General features: G+C 45.3%; 1 protein-coding gene across 1 annotated transcript in view; it reads left to right on the top strand.

The window, feature by feature from the left end:
* The window catches only part of bricd5 (BRICHOS domain containing 5), a 28,906-nt gene that overhangs the window by 8,374 nt on the left and 3,169 nt on the right, over positions 1–17,363 (top strand). Inside the window, exon 5 of the mRNA XM_070856650.1 lies at positions 1,626–1,733. Coding sequence (XP_070712751.1) covers positions 1,626–1,733 — 108 coding nt within the window. The remainder of the gene's footprint in view (positions 1–1,625; positions 1,734–17,363) is intronic.

Raw genomic sequence — 17,363 nt, 5'->3', positions numbered from 1 at the left:
TGACTCATTCCGGTTCTGGGGTTTGCTATAGATTATTTTCTGAAATCTTTTCACCAACCACCTCAGTGCCCCAGCAACCCATACCTTTCAGCACAGCATAACTTTAGACTCATAGGTCCCACTATTGACAGGGGCCAGGATGCAGGTTTAAACTCCATGACAGGTTCCCCGGCCGGAAGTCAGCAGGGAAGTCTTGCTACAGTTATACAGGGTATTGGTGAGGCCACACCTGGAATACTGCGTTCAGTGTTGGTTTCCATATTTACGAAAGTATGTACTTGCTTTGGAGGCAGTTCAGAGAAGGTTCACTAGGTTGATTCCGGAGATGAGGGGGTTGACTTATGAGGACAGGTTGAGTAAGTTGGGCCTCTACTCATTGGAATTCAGAAGAATGAGAGGTGATCTTATCGAAACGTATAAGATTATGAGGAGGCTTGACAAGGTGGATGCAGAGAGGATGTTTCCACTGATAGGGGAGACTAGAGCTAGGGGGCATAATCTTAGAATAAGGGGCCGCGCATTTAAAGCTGAGATGAGGAGAAATTTCTTCTCTGAGGGTTGTAAATCTGCGGAATTTGCTGCCTCAGAGAGTTGTGGAAGCTGAGACATTGAATACATTTAAGACAGAGATAGACAGTTTCTTAACAGGTAAGGGATTTAGGGGTTATGGCGAGCGGGCAGGGAATCGGATCAGCCATGATCGTATTAAATGGCGGAGCAGGCTCGAGGGGCCATGTGGCCTACTCCTACTCCTTATGTTCTTATGATTGTCAAGCTTGGCTTCCAGTTGGGCGAGAAGGACCCGGAGCAGGTAGGGAGCTTTCTGCTGCTCGTGAGAGCGTGGGGGGTGGGGGTTGGGGATTCTGATTCCGGTGTGTCCAATCCGTGCCCCCGCGGGTCTTTAATTGGGAGGGCTGGGGGAAGCACTCCTGCTCCTCCTGGCCCATAAGCAGTGCCGTAAGGGCACTTATCTTCTCCCTGTCCTCACCTCCCTTCAGCTGCCAGGTTTCCCAAGGCCTGGAAAACCCGGCTGGCCACGGTTAAACCTGAAAAGCAGGTTAAATCAGAGGCTGCCAGCCTCATTAAAATATTTAAATTGCCAACCGGGTTTGTGGGAGTGGACGAGCTATCTGCCTCCTGTCCCGGAAGTGGGCGAGTTGGAGGCGAGTTGGGGTGGGGTTCGAGTTTTTAAAAAATTTTGACATCTCACGAGCCCCCCACCTACCAGTTTTTGGGTGTTAAAATTTACCCCATAACTTCACACTCACAACCTCATAACTTCCGACTCACCACGTGAGATCTATTACAGAAAACATTTGTCCAGCGCACCTCAGACATCAGACACTAATACACTTTTGCAGCACACTTGTAAAAGGCCAAATCATCTGCAAGGTACAGTCAGACTCTCCAGCAACAGAATATTGCTAGAACCCCAGGCCCTGGATTTCCTCGAACTTTCCCGTTGCCGCTTGGCTAAACCCGCCTCAGAGATGTGGCAGAAACCCCATTTACACACGTAGATTGAGATTGAATAAATACATGACTTTCTGGCTATAAACCCAGGCAAATTGTTGGGTGTTGTATTTTCAAATGTACACATGCTGAACATTTTTTCCCCTCTGCAGGGTATAGTTTGTTACAAGCCCGGGGGGAATAACATCTGTCTAGTTCAACTAATGACAGCTGCTGACCTGGAGAATGTTCACACCGTCATCACTGCCCAAGAGCAGAAGGTAAGGCAATGTTAGCCCCTCTCAGCAGCAGAGCACAAATCACAATACAGCTTCATAGAGCAACATAAACCAGGTGGCCTAGCTGCCAGTGCCCAGATGTGTCAGTGATATTGGTGCCCAGGTGCCGTTGTGATATCGCTATCCAGAGGAAGGGAGCAGATACAGTTGTCTAGGTTTGGCCAACTGATGACATTGGTCCCTCAGGTGCAGGGAGTGATCTCAGTGGTCTATTGTTTGCAACTATTTTGTTGCAAACAATAATCAAATGCCCCCAGATTTACAGTGGGGGTGGGGGGGGGGGGGGCACTAAAACCGACAAATTAAACAAATCAATCTTTTAACAGTAAACTTGGATCAAATTAAAATTTGGTTGCCGGGGGGCGATGATGCACTCCAGTCCCTCCGGTGCCCACCTCTCGCGGAAGGCCGCGAGCGTACCGGTGGAAACCGCGTGCTCCATCTCCAGGCAGTGGTGAGATGCATCAAGTGATGGTGGCGTCCAGGTGTAGCAGGTTATACCAATGCCAGGCGCAATGAGTGAAATCAGCTTTCGTAAGTGACTTCAGTCATTTCCTCCAGATAAAAGGTGATATTCATGGGTCCCGCCTATGCTTGTCTTGTTGTAGGATCTGTGGAACATTCTTTGTTCCACTCCGACTCAGACTCCCTTCCTGACCTCTTCCTCGGACTTTGTTGGTGTTGCTTCCCGCTCTCTCCCTGATCTTGAGAATCTCATTTACAATGTTTCTGATTCCTCACTTTTACATGGTCCATTTCTGGCTCTTCTCTTCCCTTCCTGGACTTCTCTCTCTCCATCACTGGCAAAGGGCTTAATTGACTTAAAGTTGATAAGTCACGAGTCTCAAAAGGTCAACGTTTCAGAATAGTGAGAAAAGCTAACGATGCATTGAGTGTGGATATATGGCTTAGAAACTGGACTGAAATAACGGTATTTGACTTGTTGTACATAGTTTTCAGATGTTGTTTGCACTTTTTAATTTGCACTGTTGGTAGGTCGAGGTTTTATCATTCTCATTTACTGGGAAAAAATTTCCAAAATTCCATCACTAAACATAGCTTTCCCATTGATCAATTCATAAGAAAATATATATGGAAACTAGAGATTATACTTTAAGATTTATCATAGGAAAAAATAACTACAACCATTGAAAAGTGTCCCTTTTCATAGGCGATACTGCAGATTCACTTCTAGGCTGGAGGTACGGTATAAAAGGCAGTAAGCGTCCACTCAACTCTCAATCCCAATATGCAATTGCTTTTGCTTCTGGTAGAAAAGCTTCCAACTAATAAAGCTAGCAGAAATACTGACTATAATTTTCCAAAAATTCTTTGGAAACAGGAATTGTAACAAAAGGCTGGAGAGGGCGGCAAATGTTACAATGCTGTTCAAAAAGGGTAAAGAGCTACAGTTCTCTAGAGCACAAGTGAAGCAAACTGGACAAGCAGAATAGTTAACAAGGTAACAAGCACAAAGCATTTTGAAAATTCTAGCTCTGTAATTATTAGTGATTTCTGATTTTTAGTTTGAGTGTGTTTTGGAGCAGGAATCCCTGTACTGTACCCTTCCGGCTTGCTTTAACTCCAGTGCCATTCACTGTATTTCGTTCAGCGCTTATTGTCAGGAAATGTAAGTAGCCCAACGCAAGCCGATAACGTCTCGGAGATCCAACTTTAGATTGAAGTGAAAACATTGGCCGAGGAGGCATTGGGCTCATGGAATTTCCATTTGCACACCAGGAGTTACACAGGCTATTAGCAAGACCACTCGACAGCACCTCCCAAACCCACGACCTCGAGAAACATAGAAAATAGGTGCAGGAGTAGGCCATTCGGCCCTTCGAGCCTGCACCACCATTCAATAAGATCATGGCTGATCATTCCCTCAGTACCCCTTTCCTGCTTTCTCTCCATACCCCTTGATCCCTTTAGCCGTAAGGGCCATATCTAACTCCCTCTTGAATATATCCAATGAACTGGCATCAACAACTCTCTGCGGCAGGGAATTCCACAGGTTAACAACTCTCTGAGTGAAGAAGTTTCTCCTCATCTCAGTCCTAAATGACTTACCCCTTATCCTAAGACTGTGTCCTCTGGTTCTGAACTTCCCCAACATCTGGAACATTCTTCCTGCATCTAACCTGTCCAGTCCCGTCAGAAATTTATGTTTCTACGAGATCCCCTCTCATCCTTCTGAACTCCAGTGAATACAGGCCCAGTCGATCCAGTCTCTCCTCATATGTCAGTCCTGCCATCACGGGAATCAGTCTGCACTCCCTCAATAGCAAGAACGTCCTTCCTCAGATTAGGAGACCAAAATTGAACACAATATTCCAGGTGAGCCTCACCAAGGCCTTGTACAACTGCAGTAAGACCTCCCTGCTCTTATACTCAAATCACCAGCTATGAAGGCCAACATACCATTTGCCTTCTTCACCACCTGCTGTACCTGCATGCCAACTTTCAATGACTAATGTACCATGACACCCAGGTCTCATTGAACCTCCCCTTTTCCTAATCTGACTCCATTCAGATAATATTCTGTCTTCATGTTTTTGCCCCAAAGTGGAGAACCTCACATTTATCCACATTATACTGCATCTGCCATGCATTTGTCCACTCGCCTAACCTGTCCAAATCACCCTGCAGCCTCTTAGCGTCCTCCTCAAAGCTCACACCGCCATCCAGCTTAGTGTCATCTGCAAACATGGAGATATTACACTCAATTCCTTCATCTAAATCATTAATGTATATTGTAAATAGCTGGGGTCCCAATACTGAGCCCTGCGGTACCCAACTAGTCACTGCCTGCCATTCTGAAAAGGACCCGTTTATCCCGACTCTCTACTTCCTGTCTGCCAACCAGCGAATAGCATGTTTAGTGACTTGGTCTTACCGCAGGTAAAGGTTACACAGCCAGATAGGGGATGGGTGACCAACAGGAAGAGCAGTGGAAGGAAGGTAGTGCAGGGGTCCCCTGCAATCATCCCCCTGCAGAACAGATACATCGCTTTGGATACTGTTGAGGGGGATGACTCATCAGATGAGAGCAGCAGCAGCCAAGTTCATGGCACCATGGGTGGCTCTGCTGCACAGGAGGGCAGGAAAAAGAGTGGGAGCACTATAGTGATAGGGGATTCTATTGTAAGGGGAATAGATAGACGTTTCTGTGGCCGCAACCGAGACTCCAGGATGGTATGTTGCCTCCCTGGTACAAGGGTCAAGGATGTCTCGGAGCAGGTGCAGAACATTTTGAAGGGGGAGGGTAAACAGCCAGTTGTCGTGGTGCATATAGGTACCAACAATATAGGTAAAAAATGGGATGAGGTCCTACAAGATGAATTTAGGGAGCTAGGAGCTAAATTAAAAAGTAGGACCTCAAAAGTAGTAATCTCAGGATTGCTACCAGTGCCACGTGCTAGTCAGAGTAGGAATCGCAGGATAGCTCAGATGAATACGTGGCTTGAAGAGTGGTGCAGGAGGGAGGGATTCAAATTCCTGGAACATTGGAACCGGTTCTGGGGGAGGTGGGACCAGTACAAACCGGACTGGTTCCGGTTTGCACCTGGGCAGGACCGGAACCAATGTCCGAGGGAGTGTTTGCTAGTGCTGTTGGGGAGGGGTTAAACTAATATTGCTGGGGAATGGGAACCTATGCAGGGAGACAGAGGAAAGTAGAATGGGGGCAGAAGCAAAAGATAGAAAGAAGAAAAGTAAATGTGGAGGGCAGAGAACCCCAAGGCAACAAGCAAAAAGTGACACATTACAGCAAAATTCTAAAGGGGCAAAAGGTGTTAAAAAGACAAGCCTGAAGGCTCTGTTCCTCAATGCGAGGAGTATTCGCAATAAGGTGGACGAATTAACTGCGCAGATAGCAGTTAACGGGTATGATGTAATTGGCATCACGGAGACATGGCTCCAGGGTGACCGAGGCTGGGAACTCAACATCCAGGGGTATTCAACATTTAGGAAGGATAGACAGAAAGGAAAAAGAGGTGGGGTGGTGTTGCTGGTTAAAGAGGAAATTAATGCAATAGTAAGGAAGGACATTAGCTTGGATGATGTGGAATCTGTAAGGGAGCTACGGAATACCAAAGGGCATAAAACGCTAGTGGGAGTTCTGTACAGACCACCAAACAGTAGTAGTGAGGTTGGGGACAGCATCAAACAAAAAATTAGGGATGCGTGCAATAAAGGTACAGCAGTTATCATGGGTGACTTTAATCTAAATATTGATTGGGCTAACCAAACTGGCAGCAATGCAGTGGAGGAGAATTTCCTGGAGTCTATTAGGGATGGTTTTCTAGACCAATATGTCAAGGAGCCAACCAGATGGCTGGCCATCCTAGACTGGGTGATGAATAATGAGAAAGGACTAATTAGCAATCTTGTTGTGTGAGGCCCCTTGGGGAAGAGTGACCATAATATGGTAGAATTCTTTATTAAGATGGAGACTGACACAGTTAATTCAGAGACTAGGGTCCTGAACTTAAGGAGAGGTAACTTCGATGGTATGAGACGTGAATTGGCTAGAATAGACTGGCGAGTGATACTTAAAGGGTTGACGGTGGATAGGCAATGGCAAACATTTAAAGATCACATGGATGAACTTCAACAATTGTACATCCCTGTCTGCAGTAAAAAAACAAAATGGCGAAGGTGGCTCAACCGTGGCTAAGAAGGGAAATTAAGGATAGTGTTAAATCCAAGGAAGAGGCATATAAATTGGCCAGAAAAAGCAGCAAACCTGAGGACTGGGAGAATTTTATAACACAGCAGAGGAGGACAAGGGGTTTAATTAGGAGGGGGAAAATAGAGTATGAGAGGAAGCTTGCCGGCAACATAAAAACTGACTGCAAAAGCTTCTATAGATATGTGAAGAGAAAAAGATTAGTGAAGACAAACGTAGGTCCCTTGCAGTCAGATTCAGGTGAATTTATAATGGGGAGCAAAGAAATGGCAGACCAGTTAAACAAATACTTTGGTTCTGTCTTCACGAAGGAAGACACAAATAACCTTCCGGAAATACTAAGGGACCGAGGATCTAGTGAGAAGGAGGAACTGAAGGAAATCCTTATTAGGAGGGAAATTGTGTTAGGGAAATTGATGGGATTGAAGGCCGATAAATCCCCGGGGCCTGATAGTCTGCATCCCAGAGCACTTAAGAAATTGGCCCTAGAAATAGTAGATGCATTGGTGATCATTTTCCAACAGTCTATCGACTCTGGATCGGTTCCTATGGACTGGAGGGTAACTAATGTAACACCAATTTTTAAGAATGGAGGGAGAGAGAAAGCGGGTAATTATAGACTGGTTAGCCTGACATCAGTAGTGGGGAAAATGTGGGAATCAATTATTAAAGATGAAATAGCAGCACATTTGGAAAGCAGTGACAGGATCGGTCCAAGTCAGCATGGATTTATGAAAGTGAAATCCTGCTTGACAAATCTTTTAGAATTTTTTGAGGATGTAACTAGTAGAGTGGACAAGGGAGAACCAGTGGATGTGGTGTATTTGAACTTTCAAAAGGCTTTTGACAGGGTCCCATACAAGAGATTGGTGTGCAAAATTAAAGCACATGTTATTGGGGGTAATGTACTGACATGGATAGAGAACTGGTTGGCAGACAGGAAGCAGAGAGTCGGGATAAACGGGCCCTTTTCAGAATGGCAGGCAGTGACTTGTGGAGTGCCGCAGGGCTCAGTGCTGGGACCCCAGCTCTTTACAATATACATTAATGATTTGGATGAGGGAATAGAGTGTAATATCTCCAAGTTTGAAGATGACACTAAAGCTGCGTGGCGGTGTGAGCTGTGAGGAGGACAGCTGCAGGGTGACTTGGACAGGTTAGGTGAGTGGGCAAACGAGTGGCAGATGCAGTATAGTGTGGATAAATGTGAGGTTATCCACTTTGGTGGCAAAAACACAAAATATTATCTGAATGGCGGCAGATTAGGAAAAGGGGAGGTGCAACGAGATCTGGGTGTCATGGTACATCAGTCATTGAAAGTTGGCATGTAGGTACAGCAGGCGGTGAAGGCAGCAAATGGTATGTTGGCCTTCATAGCTAGGGGATTTGAGTAGAGGTGCAGGGAAGTCTTACTGCAGTTGTACAGAGCCTTGGTGAGGCCTCACCTGGAATATTGTGTTCAGTTTTGATCTCCTAATCTGAGGAAGGACGTTCTTGCTATTGAGGGAGTGCAGCGAAGATTCACCAGACTGATTCCTGGGATGGCAGGACTGACACATGAGGAGAGACTGGATCGACTGGGCCTGTATTCACTGGAGTTTAGAAGGATGAGAGGGGATCTCATAGAAACATATAAAATTCTGACAGGACTGGACAGGTTAGATGCAGGAAGAATGTTCCCGATGTTGGGGAAGTCCAGAACCAGGGGACACAGTCTAAGGATAAGGGGTAAGCCATTTAGGACTGAGATGAGGAGAAACTTCTTCACTCAGAGTAGTTAACCTGTGGAATTCCCTACCGCAGAGAGTTGCTGATGCTAGTTCATTGGATATATTCAAGATGGAGTTTGATATGGCCCTTACGGCTAAAGGGATCAAGGGGTATGGAGAGAAAGCAGGAAAGGGGTACTGAGGGAATGATCAGCCATGATCTTATTGAATTGCGGTGCAGGCTCGAAGGACCGAACGGCCTATTCCTGCACCTATTTTCTAATGTTTCTCTATCCATGTCAGTACATTACCCCTAATACCATTTTGCACACCAATCTCTTGTGTGGGACCTTGTCAAAAGCCTTTTGAAAGTCCAAATACACCACATCCACTGGTTCTCCCTTGTCCACTCTACTAGTTACATCCTCAAAAAATTCCAAAAGATTTGTCAAGCATGATTTCCCTTTCATAAATCCATGCTGACTTGCACCGATTCTGTCACTGCTTTCCAAATGCGCTGCTATTTCATTCTTAATAATTGATTGCAACATTTTCCCCACTACTGATGTCTACTGATGGCTAGCTGGTCTATAATTACCTGTTTTCTCTCTCCCTCCCTTTTTAAAAAGTGGTGTTACATTAGCTACCCTCCAGTCCATAGGAACTGATCCAGAGTCGATAGACAGTTTGAAAATGATCACCAATGCATCCACTATTTCAAGGGCCACTTCCTTAAGTACTCTGGGATGCAGACTATCAGGGCCCGGGGATTTATCGACCTTGAATCCCATCAATTTCCCTAACACAATTTCCTGCCTAATAAGGATTTCCTTCAGTTCTTCCTTCTCACTAGACCCTCGGTCCCCTAGTAATTCCGGAAGGTTATTTGTGTCTTCCTTCATGAAGACAGAATCAAAGTATTTGTTCAACTGGTCTTCCATTTCTTTGTTTCCCATTATAAATTCACCTGACTCTGACTGCAAGGAACCTACGTATGTCTTCACTAATCATTTTCTCTTCACATATCTATAGAAGCTTTTGCAGTCAGTTTTTATGTTGCCGGCAAGCTTCCTCTCATACTCTATTTCCCCCCTCCTAATTAAACCCTTTGTCCTCCTCTGCTGAATTCTAAATTTCTCCCAGTCCTCAGGTTTGCTGCTTTTTTTGGCCAATTTATATGCCTCTTCCTTGGAGTTAACATTATCCTTAATTTCCCTTGTTAGCCACGGTTGAGCCACCTTCCCCATTTTATTTTTACACCAGACAGGGATGTACAATTGTTGAAGTTCATCCATGTGATCTTTAAATGTTTGCCATTGCCTATCCACCGTCAACTCTTTAAGTAGCATTTGCCAGTCTATTCTAACCAATTCACATCTCATGCCATCAAAGTTACCTTTCCTTAAGTTCAGGACCCTAGTCTCTGAATTAACTGTGTCACTCTCCATCTTAATAAAGAATTCTACCATATTATGGTCACTCTTTCCCAAGGGGCCTCGCACAACAAGATTGCTAATTAGTCCTTTCTCATTATTCATCACCCAGTCTAGGATGGCCAGCCCTCTAGTTGGTTCCTCGTCATATTGGTCTCGAAAACCATCCCTAATACACTCCAGGAAATCCTACTCCACCGTATTGCTACCAGTTTGGTTAGCCCAATCTATATGTAGATTAAAGTCGCCCATGATAACTGCTGTTCCTTTATTGCATGCATCCCTAATTTCTTGTTTGATGCTGTCCCCAACCTCACTATTATTGTTTGGTGGTCTATACACAACTTCCACTAGCGTTTTCTGCCCTTGGTGGTATTCCGTAGCTCCACCCATACCAATTCCACATCATCCAAGCTAATGTCCTTCCTTATTATTGCATTAATTTCCTCTTTAACCAGCAACGCTACCCCACCTCCTTTTCCTTTCTGTCTATCCTTCCTGAATGTTGAATACCCCTGGATGTTGAGTTCCCAGCCTTGGTCACCCTGGAGCCATGTCTCCGTGATGCCAATTATATCATATCCATTAATTGCTGCCTGTGCAGTTAATTCGTCCACATTATTACGAATACTCCTCGCATTGAGGCACAGAGCCTTCAGGCTTGTCTTTTTAACACACTTTGCCCTTTTAGGATTTTGATGTAATGAGGCCTTTTTTGCTTTTTGCCTTGGGTTTTTCTGCCCTCCACTTTTACTTTTCTCCTTTCTATCTTTTGCTTCTGCCCCGAATCGACTTCCCTCGGTCTCCCTGCATAGGTTCCAATCCCCCTGCCATATTAGATTAACCCCCCTCAACAGCACCACCAAACACTCCCCCTAGGACATTGGTTCCGGTCCTGCCCAGGTGCAGACCGTCTGGTTTGTACTAGTCCCACCTCCCCCAGAACTGGTTCCAATGTCCCAGGAATTTGAATCCCTCCCTTCTGCACCACTCCTCAAGCCACGTATTCATCTGAGCTATCCTGCGATTCCTACTCTGGCTAGCACGTGGCACTGGTAGTAATCCCGAGATTACTAACTTTGAGGTCCTACTTTTTAATTTAACTCCAAGCTCCCTAAATTCACCTTGTCGGACCTCATCCCGTTTTTTTTACCTATATCGTTGGTACCTATATGCACCACGACAACTGGCTGTTCACCCTCCCGCTCCAAAATGTCCTGCAACCGCTCCGAGACATCCTTGACCCTTGCACCAGGGAGGCAACATACCATCCTGGAGTCTCGGTTGCAGCCACAGAAATGTCTATCTATTCCCCTTACAATAGAATCCCCTATCACTATAGCTCTCCCACTTTTTCCTGCCCTCTTGTGCAGCAGAGCCACCCACGGTGCCATGGACTTGGCTGCTGCTGCCCTCCCCTGATGCTCTACCACCTAGAAAGACAAGGGCAGCAGGCGCATGGGAGCACCATCACCTACAAGTTCCCCTCCAAGTCGCACACCACCCTGACTTGGAAATGTATCGCCGATCCTTCAGTCACTGGGTCAAAATTCTGGAACTCCCTCCCTAACAGCACTGTGGGAGCACCTTCAACACACGGACTGCAGCGGTTCAAGAAGGTGGCTCACCACCACCTTCTCAAGGGCATTCAGGGATGGGCAATAATTGCTGGCCTTGCCAGTGATGCCCACATCCCAGGAACGAATAAAACAAAAAATCACCTGGAGAGGCAGGTGCAGTGCATGAAACACAAAAGGATAGTATGCAGGTACAGCAAGTGATCAGGAAGGCCAATGGAATCTTGGCCTTTATTGCAAGGGGGATGGGGTATAAAAGCAGGGAAGTCTTGCTACAGTTATACAGGGTATTGGTGAGGCCACACCTGGAATACTGTGTGCAGTTTTGGTTTCCATATTTACGAAAGGATATACTTGCTTTGGAAGCAGTTCAGTGAAAGTTCACTTGATTCCGGGGATGAGGGGGCTGACTTATGAGGAAAGGTTGAGTAGGTTGGGCCTCTACTCATTGGAATTTAGAAGATTGAGGTGTGATCTTATCAAAACGTTTGACAAGGTGGATGCAGAGAGAATGTTCCCACTGATGGGGGAGACTAGAACTAGGGGGCATAATCTTAGAATAAGGGGCCGCCCGTTTAAATCTGAGATGAGAAATTTCTGCTCTGAGGGTTGTAAATCTGTGGAATTTGCTGCCTCAGAGAGCTGTGGAAGCTGGGACATTGAATAAATTTAAGAGAGAGAGAGAGAGAGAGAGAGAGTTTCTTAACCGATAAGGGAATAAAAGGTTTTGGGAAGCAGGCAAGGAGGTGGACTTGAGTTCATGATCGGATCAGCCATGATCGTATTAAATGGCGGAGCAGGCTCGAAGGGCCGTATGGCCTACTCCTGCTCCTATTTCTTATGTTCTTATTTACAAGTATTCAAAGGCAGTTCTGATATGAAAGAGGAGGACAATGACTAATTGAGAAATACATTAATATTCTCATAGGCCTAGACATTAAATTCATTAAAAGTTACAAAATGTTACTGGCAGTGATCTTTTACATGGACATTAGCTCAGGCTGTTGCACCCAGCGAGCATCGAGCTCTGCCTGTATGTTTTTGGCAATGTGCTGTTGTCCAGAATGAAAATGCATCTCTTGATGTGTGGCCATGGATCTAACACAAAGCTTGCTCTGTTCCATTCTCACTGTAAAAAGGTGTAGCATTGATGTGGAATGCTGTGCTGAAACATCATCTCAGTTCACGTCTCCAAGTTGATTCCAATCAAGGAGCTGTCTTTACACAGGCTCCCCATCGTTGAGGAGAACTAGGTTTCAGTGAGGTTTGGGGCACTCACGTGGATCTGTTAGGACTCCAAAAGGCTCTCCCTTCCTCTCCCGGAGGGAGCTGACTGTTGCTGGGATAAGATTCCGCAGGCTCTAGCAACCTCACCCGAGCAGCTATTCTTCGTGTGTGAGCCCAGAGGCTGAGCTGGTCAACTGTGGTGAGGAGTCACAGCGCGTGTGATCAAAGCATCACTTGGCATCCACACTTTACAGCAGAGGCCACTGTACAGTGATCAGAATGTGGAACCCAAGCTGAATTTCGCCATGCCTAAGCCAAGGTCGCTATGGCCACATCCATTCCCTCAGCTGAGTTCAGCTAACTCAGCAGCAACCAAACTTCTGACTCTCTGTTCTGTATGGCTCAGTACTGAGCCATCGATTACATTTAGCTATCGGGTTTACTTGTTATTCATTTATAAAATGAGTTTAATAGTTGAAAAAAAACAGCCAAACATGCAGTGTTTGTGATCATGTTGTTTTTTCCCCTGCATATCTTCGGCTGACAGAAAACAGCTTATTTTATTTTGCTTTGTCTCTGCGTTAGTAGTTACTTTCTCTAATGATCTTGCCCCTTCCCGTTTCAATCTATTGCTGAGTCCCTGGCAGAGGATGGTGTGTGTTGTTAGAGAAGTTTCACCTGGCACTGCTGCCAAGGCAAATCCTTTCAGAATTTCAAACACCTCTATTAGATCTCCTCTTAGCCTTTTGTGTTGCAGTGAAATCAATCCTAATATCTCAAGTCACTTATAACTATAGTTTTCTATCCTTGTCATCATGCTGGTGAATCTTTGCTGCACAATGTACATGGTATATAAATGCAAGTTATTTCTTTACATTCTGCAAGGCATTAATATCCTTTCGATAATAGGATGGCCAAAACTGCACACAGTACTCTAACTATGGCCTAATCAGTATTTTGTATACTTCATTACTCTATGCTATCATTTATAAAACCCAAAATGCAGTTGACCGTTTTTATGGTTTATCTACCTAACTTTGCACATTCAAGGAATTATGTATTTGAACCCTTGGTATCTCTGTTCATTCACATTCTTAAGTGCCCTTCCCTTGAGTGTACACTTTCATCCCATGGTTTTGTTTTCCTCTCAAAAATGTTATCACCTCACACGATACCACATTAAATTGCATCTGCCACCTGTCTGCCCATTAACCGAGTCTACATCTTCCTGAAATCTTTTGCAGTCTCCTTGGTGTTTGCTGAACCCTTTGTTGTCCGCAAACTGCAAGATTATGTTCCCTATACTCAAGTCCAAATCATCTGTGTATACCGATAACAAAAGTGGACCCAGTTATTGCAGCTGAAATTCAGTTTGAGACAGAGACATCAATCCACAGTCCTGGCACAGCAGTGATGCAGGAGGAAATACAGAGACAAATATATTTAATTTGTTGTTTCTACCGATATAGTAATCAGATTACACAGGAAATGGAAAGTGAGATTAGTGACAACTCAGATCAGCCAGGCTGACAATGAAGTTACACAAGACAGCATTCACAATTCACCATTCCGAGGGATAATGTTAAATTGATTCAGCTTATTTTGTGCAGTGTTATTTATACATTCATAAAGATCAAGGTTATTGCTTACTGTACCGGTACAGATACACTGCTTTGAGTACTGTTGGGGGGGGGGATGACTCATCAGGGGAGGGCAGCAGCAGCCAAGTTCATGGCACTGTGGCTGGCTCTGCTGCACAGGAGGGCAGGAAAAAGAGTGAGAGCGCGACAGTGATAGGGGATTCAATGGTGAGGGGAATAGATAGGCGTTTCTGCGGCCACAACTGAGACTCCAGGATGGTATGTTGCCTCCCTGGTGCAAGGGTCAAGGATGTCTCGGAGCGGGTGCAGGACATTCTGAAATGGGAGGGAGAACAGCCAGTTGTCGTGGTGCACATTGGTACCAAAGACATAGGTAAAAAAAAAGGGATGAGGTCCTACGAAACGAATTTAAGGAGCTAGGAGCTAAATTAAAAAGTAGGACCTCAAAAGTAGTAATCTCGGGATTGCTACCAGTGCCACGTGCTAGTCAGAGTAGGAATCGCAGGATAGCGCAGATGAATACGTGGCTTGAGCAGTGGTGCAGCAGGGAGGGATTCAAATTCCTGGAGCATTGGAACCGGTTCTGGGGGAGGTGGGACCAGTACAAACCGGACGGTCTGCACCTGGGCAGGACCAGAACCAATGTCCTAGGGGGAGTGTTTGCTAGTGCTGTTGGGGAGGAGTTAAACTAATATGGCAGGGGGATGGGAACCAATGCAGGGAGACGGGAACCAATGCAGGGAGACAGAGGGAGACAAAAAGGAGGCAAAAGCAAAAGACAGAAAGGAGATGAGGAAAAGTGGAGGGCAGAGAAACCCAAGGCAAAGAACAAAAAGGGCCACTGTACAGCAAAATTCTAAAACAACAAAGGGTGTTAAAAAAACAAGCCTGAAGGCTTAATGCAAGGAGTATCCGCAATAAGGTGGATGAATTAACTGTGCAAATAGATGTTAACAAATATGATGTGATTGGGATTACAGAGACGTGGCTCCAGGATGATCAGGGCTGGGAACTCAACATCCAGGGGTATTCAACATTCAGGAAGGATAGAATAAAAAGAAAAGGAGGTGGGGTAGCATTGCTGGTTAAAGAGGAGATTAATGCAATAGTTAGGAAAGACATTAGCTTGGATGATGTGGAATCTATATGGGTAGAGCTGCAGAACACCAAAGGGCACCAAACGTTAGTGGGAGTTGTATACAGACCTCCAAACAGTAGTAGTGATGTTGGGGAGGGCATCAAACAGGAAATTAGGGATGCATGTAATAAAGGTGCAACAGTTATAATGGGTGACTTTAATATGCACATAGATTGGGCTAGCCAAACTGGAAGCAATACGGTGGAGGAGGATTTCCTGGAGTGCATAAGGGATGGTTTTCTGGACCAATATGTCGAGGAACCAACTAGGGGGGAGGCCATCTTAGACTGGGTGTTGTGTAATGAGAGGACTAATTAGCAATCTCATTGTGCGAGGCCCCTTGGGGAAGAGTGACCATAATATGGTGGAATTCTGCATTAGGATGGAGAATGATACAGTTAATTCAGAGACCATGGTCCAGAACTTAAAGAAGGGTAACTTTGAAGGTATGAGGCGTGAATTGGCTAGGATAGATTGGCGAATGATACTTAAGGGGTTGACTGTGGATGGGCAATGGCAGACATTTAGAGACCGCATGGATGAATTACAACAATTGTACATTCCTGTCTGGCGTAAAAATAAAAAAGGGAAGGTGGCTCAACCGTGGCTATCTAGGGAAATCAGGGATAGTATTAAAGCCAAGGAAGTGGCATACAAATTGGCCAGAAATAGCAGCGAACCTGGGGACTGGGAGAAATTTAGAACTCAGCAGAGGAGGACAAAGGGTTTGATTAGGGCAGGGAAAATGGAGTACGAGAAGAAGCTTGCAGGGAACATTAAGGCGGATTGCAAAAGTTTCTATAGGTATGTAAAGAGAAAAAGGTTAGTAAAGACAAACGTAGGTCCCCTGCAGTCAGAATCAGGGGAAGTCATAACGGGGAACAAAGAAATGGCAGACCAATTGAACAAGTACTTTGGTTCAGTATTCACTAAGGAGGACACAAACAATCTTCCGGATATAAAAGGGGTCAGAGGGTCTAGTAAGGAGGAGGAACTGAGGGAAATCTTTATTAGTCGGGAAATTGTGTTGGGGAAATTGATGGGATTGAAGGCCGATAAATCCCCAGGGCCTGATGGACTGCATCCCAGAGTACTTAAGGAGGTGGCCTTGGAAATAGCGGATGCATTGACAGTCATTTTCCAACATTCCATTGACTTTGGATCAGTTCCTATCGAGTGGAGGGTAGCCAATGTAACCCCACTTTTTAAAAAAGGAGGGAGAGGGAAAACAGGGAATTATAGACCGGTCAGCCTGACCTCAGTAGTGGGTAAAATGATGGAATCAATTATTAAAGGATGTCATAACAGCGCATTTGGAAAATGGTGACATGATAGGTCCAAGTCAGCATGGATTTGTGAAAGGGAAATCATGCTTGACAAATCTTCTGGAATTTTTTGAGGATGTTTCCAGTAAAGTGGACAAAGGAGAACCAGTTGATGTGGTATATTTGGACTTTCAGAAGACTTTCGACAAGGTCCCACACAAGAGATTAATGTGCAAAGTTAAAGCACATGGGATTGGGGGTAGTGTGCTGACGTGGAGTGAGAACTGGTTGTCAGACAGGAAGCAAAGAGTAGGAGTAAATGGGTACTTTTCAGAATGGCAGGCAGTGACTGGTGGGGTACCGCAAGGTTCTGTGCTGGGGCTCCAGCTGTTTACATTGTACATTAATGATTTAGATGAGGGGATTAAATGAAGTATCTCCAAATTTGCGGATGACACGAAGTTGGGTGGCAGTGTGAGCTGCGAGGAGGATGATATGAGGCTGCAGAGTGACTTGGATAGGTTAGGTGAGTGGGCAAATGCATGGCAGATGAAGTATAATGTGCATTTTGGCTAAGATCATGCGTAACTGACCTGACAGGGGAGTAGCCACCATGACCTCCGGGTGGTTCTCCCTGGATCAGGAAGGTATATGCTTGCTTTTTTGGAAACAGGAGGTGGGTGGGGTGGCTTGACCCATCCACCTCCATGGCACGAACCTGGTATTGCAGTACTTCCAGGAACGGTGCAGTGGCTCTAGGCCTTTTGGCTAAGAGCATTGGCGCAGAGTGATCCTTGAATGGGCCCAAGGTGACCTCTGGCGTTTGTGATTTGACAAAGAATTGGAACGATTGGCTACGAATTTCAAAAAAAAAAAGATGAAGTATAATGTGGATAAATGTGAGGTTATCCACTTTGGTGGTAAAAACAGAGAGACAGACTATTATCTGAATGGTGACAGATTAGGAAAAGG

The sequence above is a fragment of the Pristiophorus japonicus genome, chromosome 15 (genome assembly GCF_044704955.1).
Source record: "Pristiophorus japonicus isolate sPriJap1 chromosome 15, sPriJap1.hap1, whole genome shotgun sequence".
In the NCBI taxonomy this organism is placed as follows: Eukaryota; Metazoa; Chordata; class Chondrichthyes; family Pristiophoridae; genus Pristiophorus; species Pristiophorus japonicus.
This window is presented reverse-complemented; position numbering and strand designations above follow the sequence as displayed.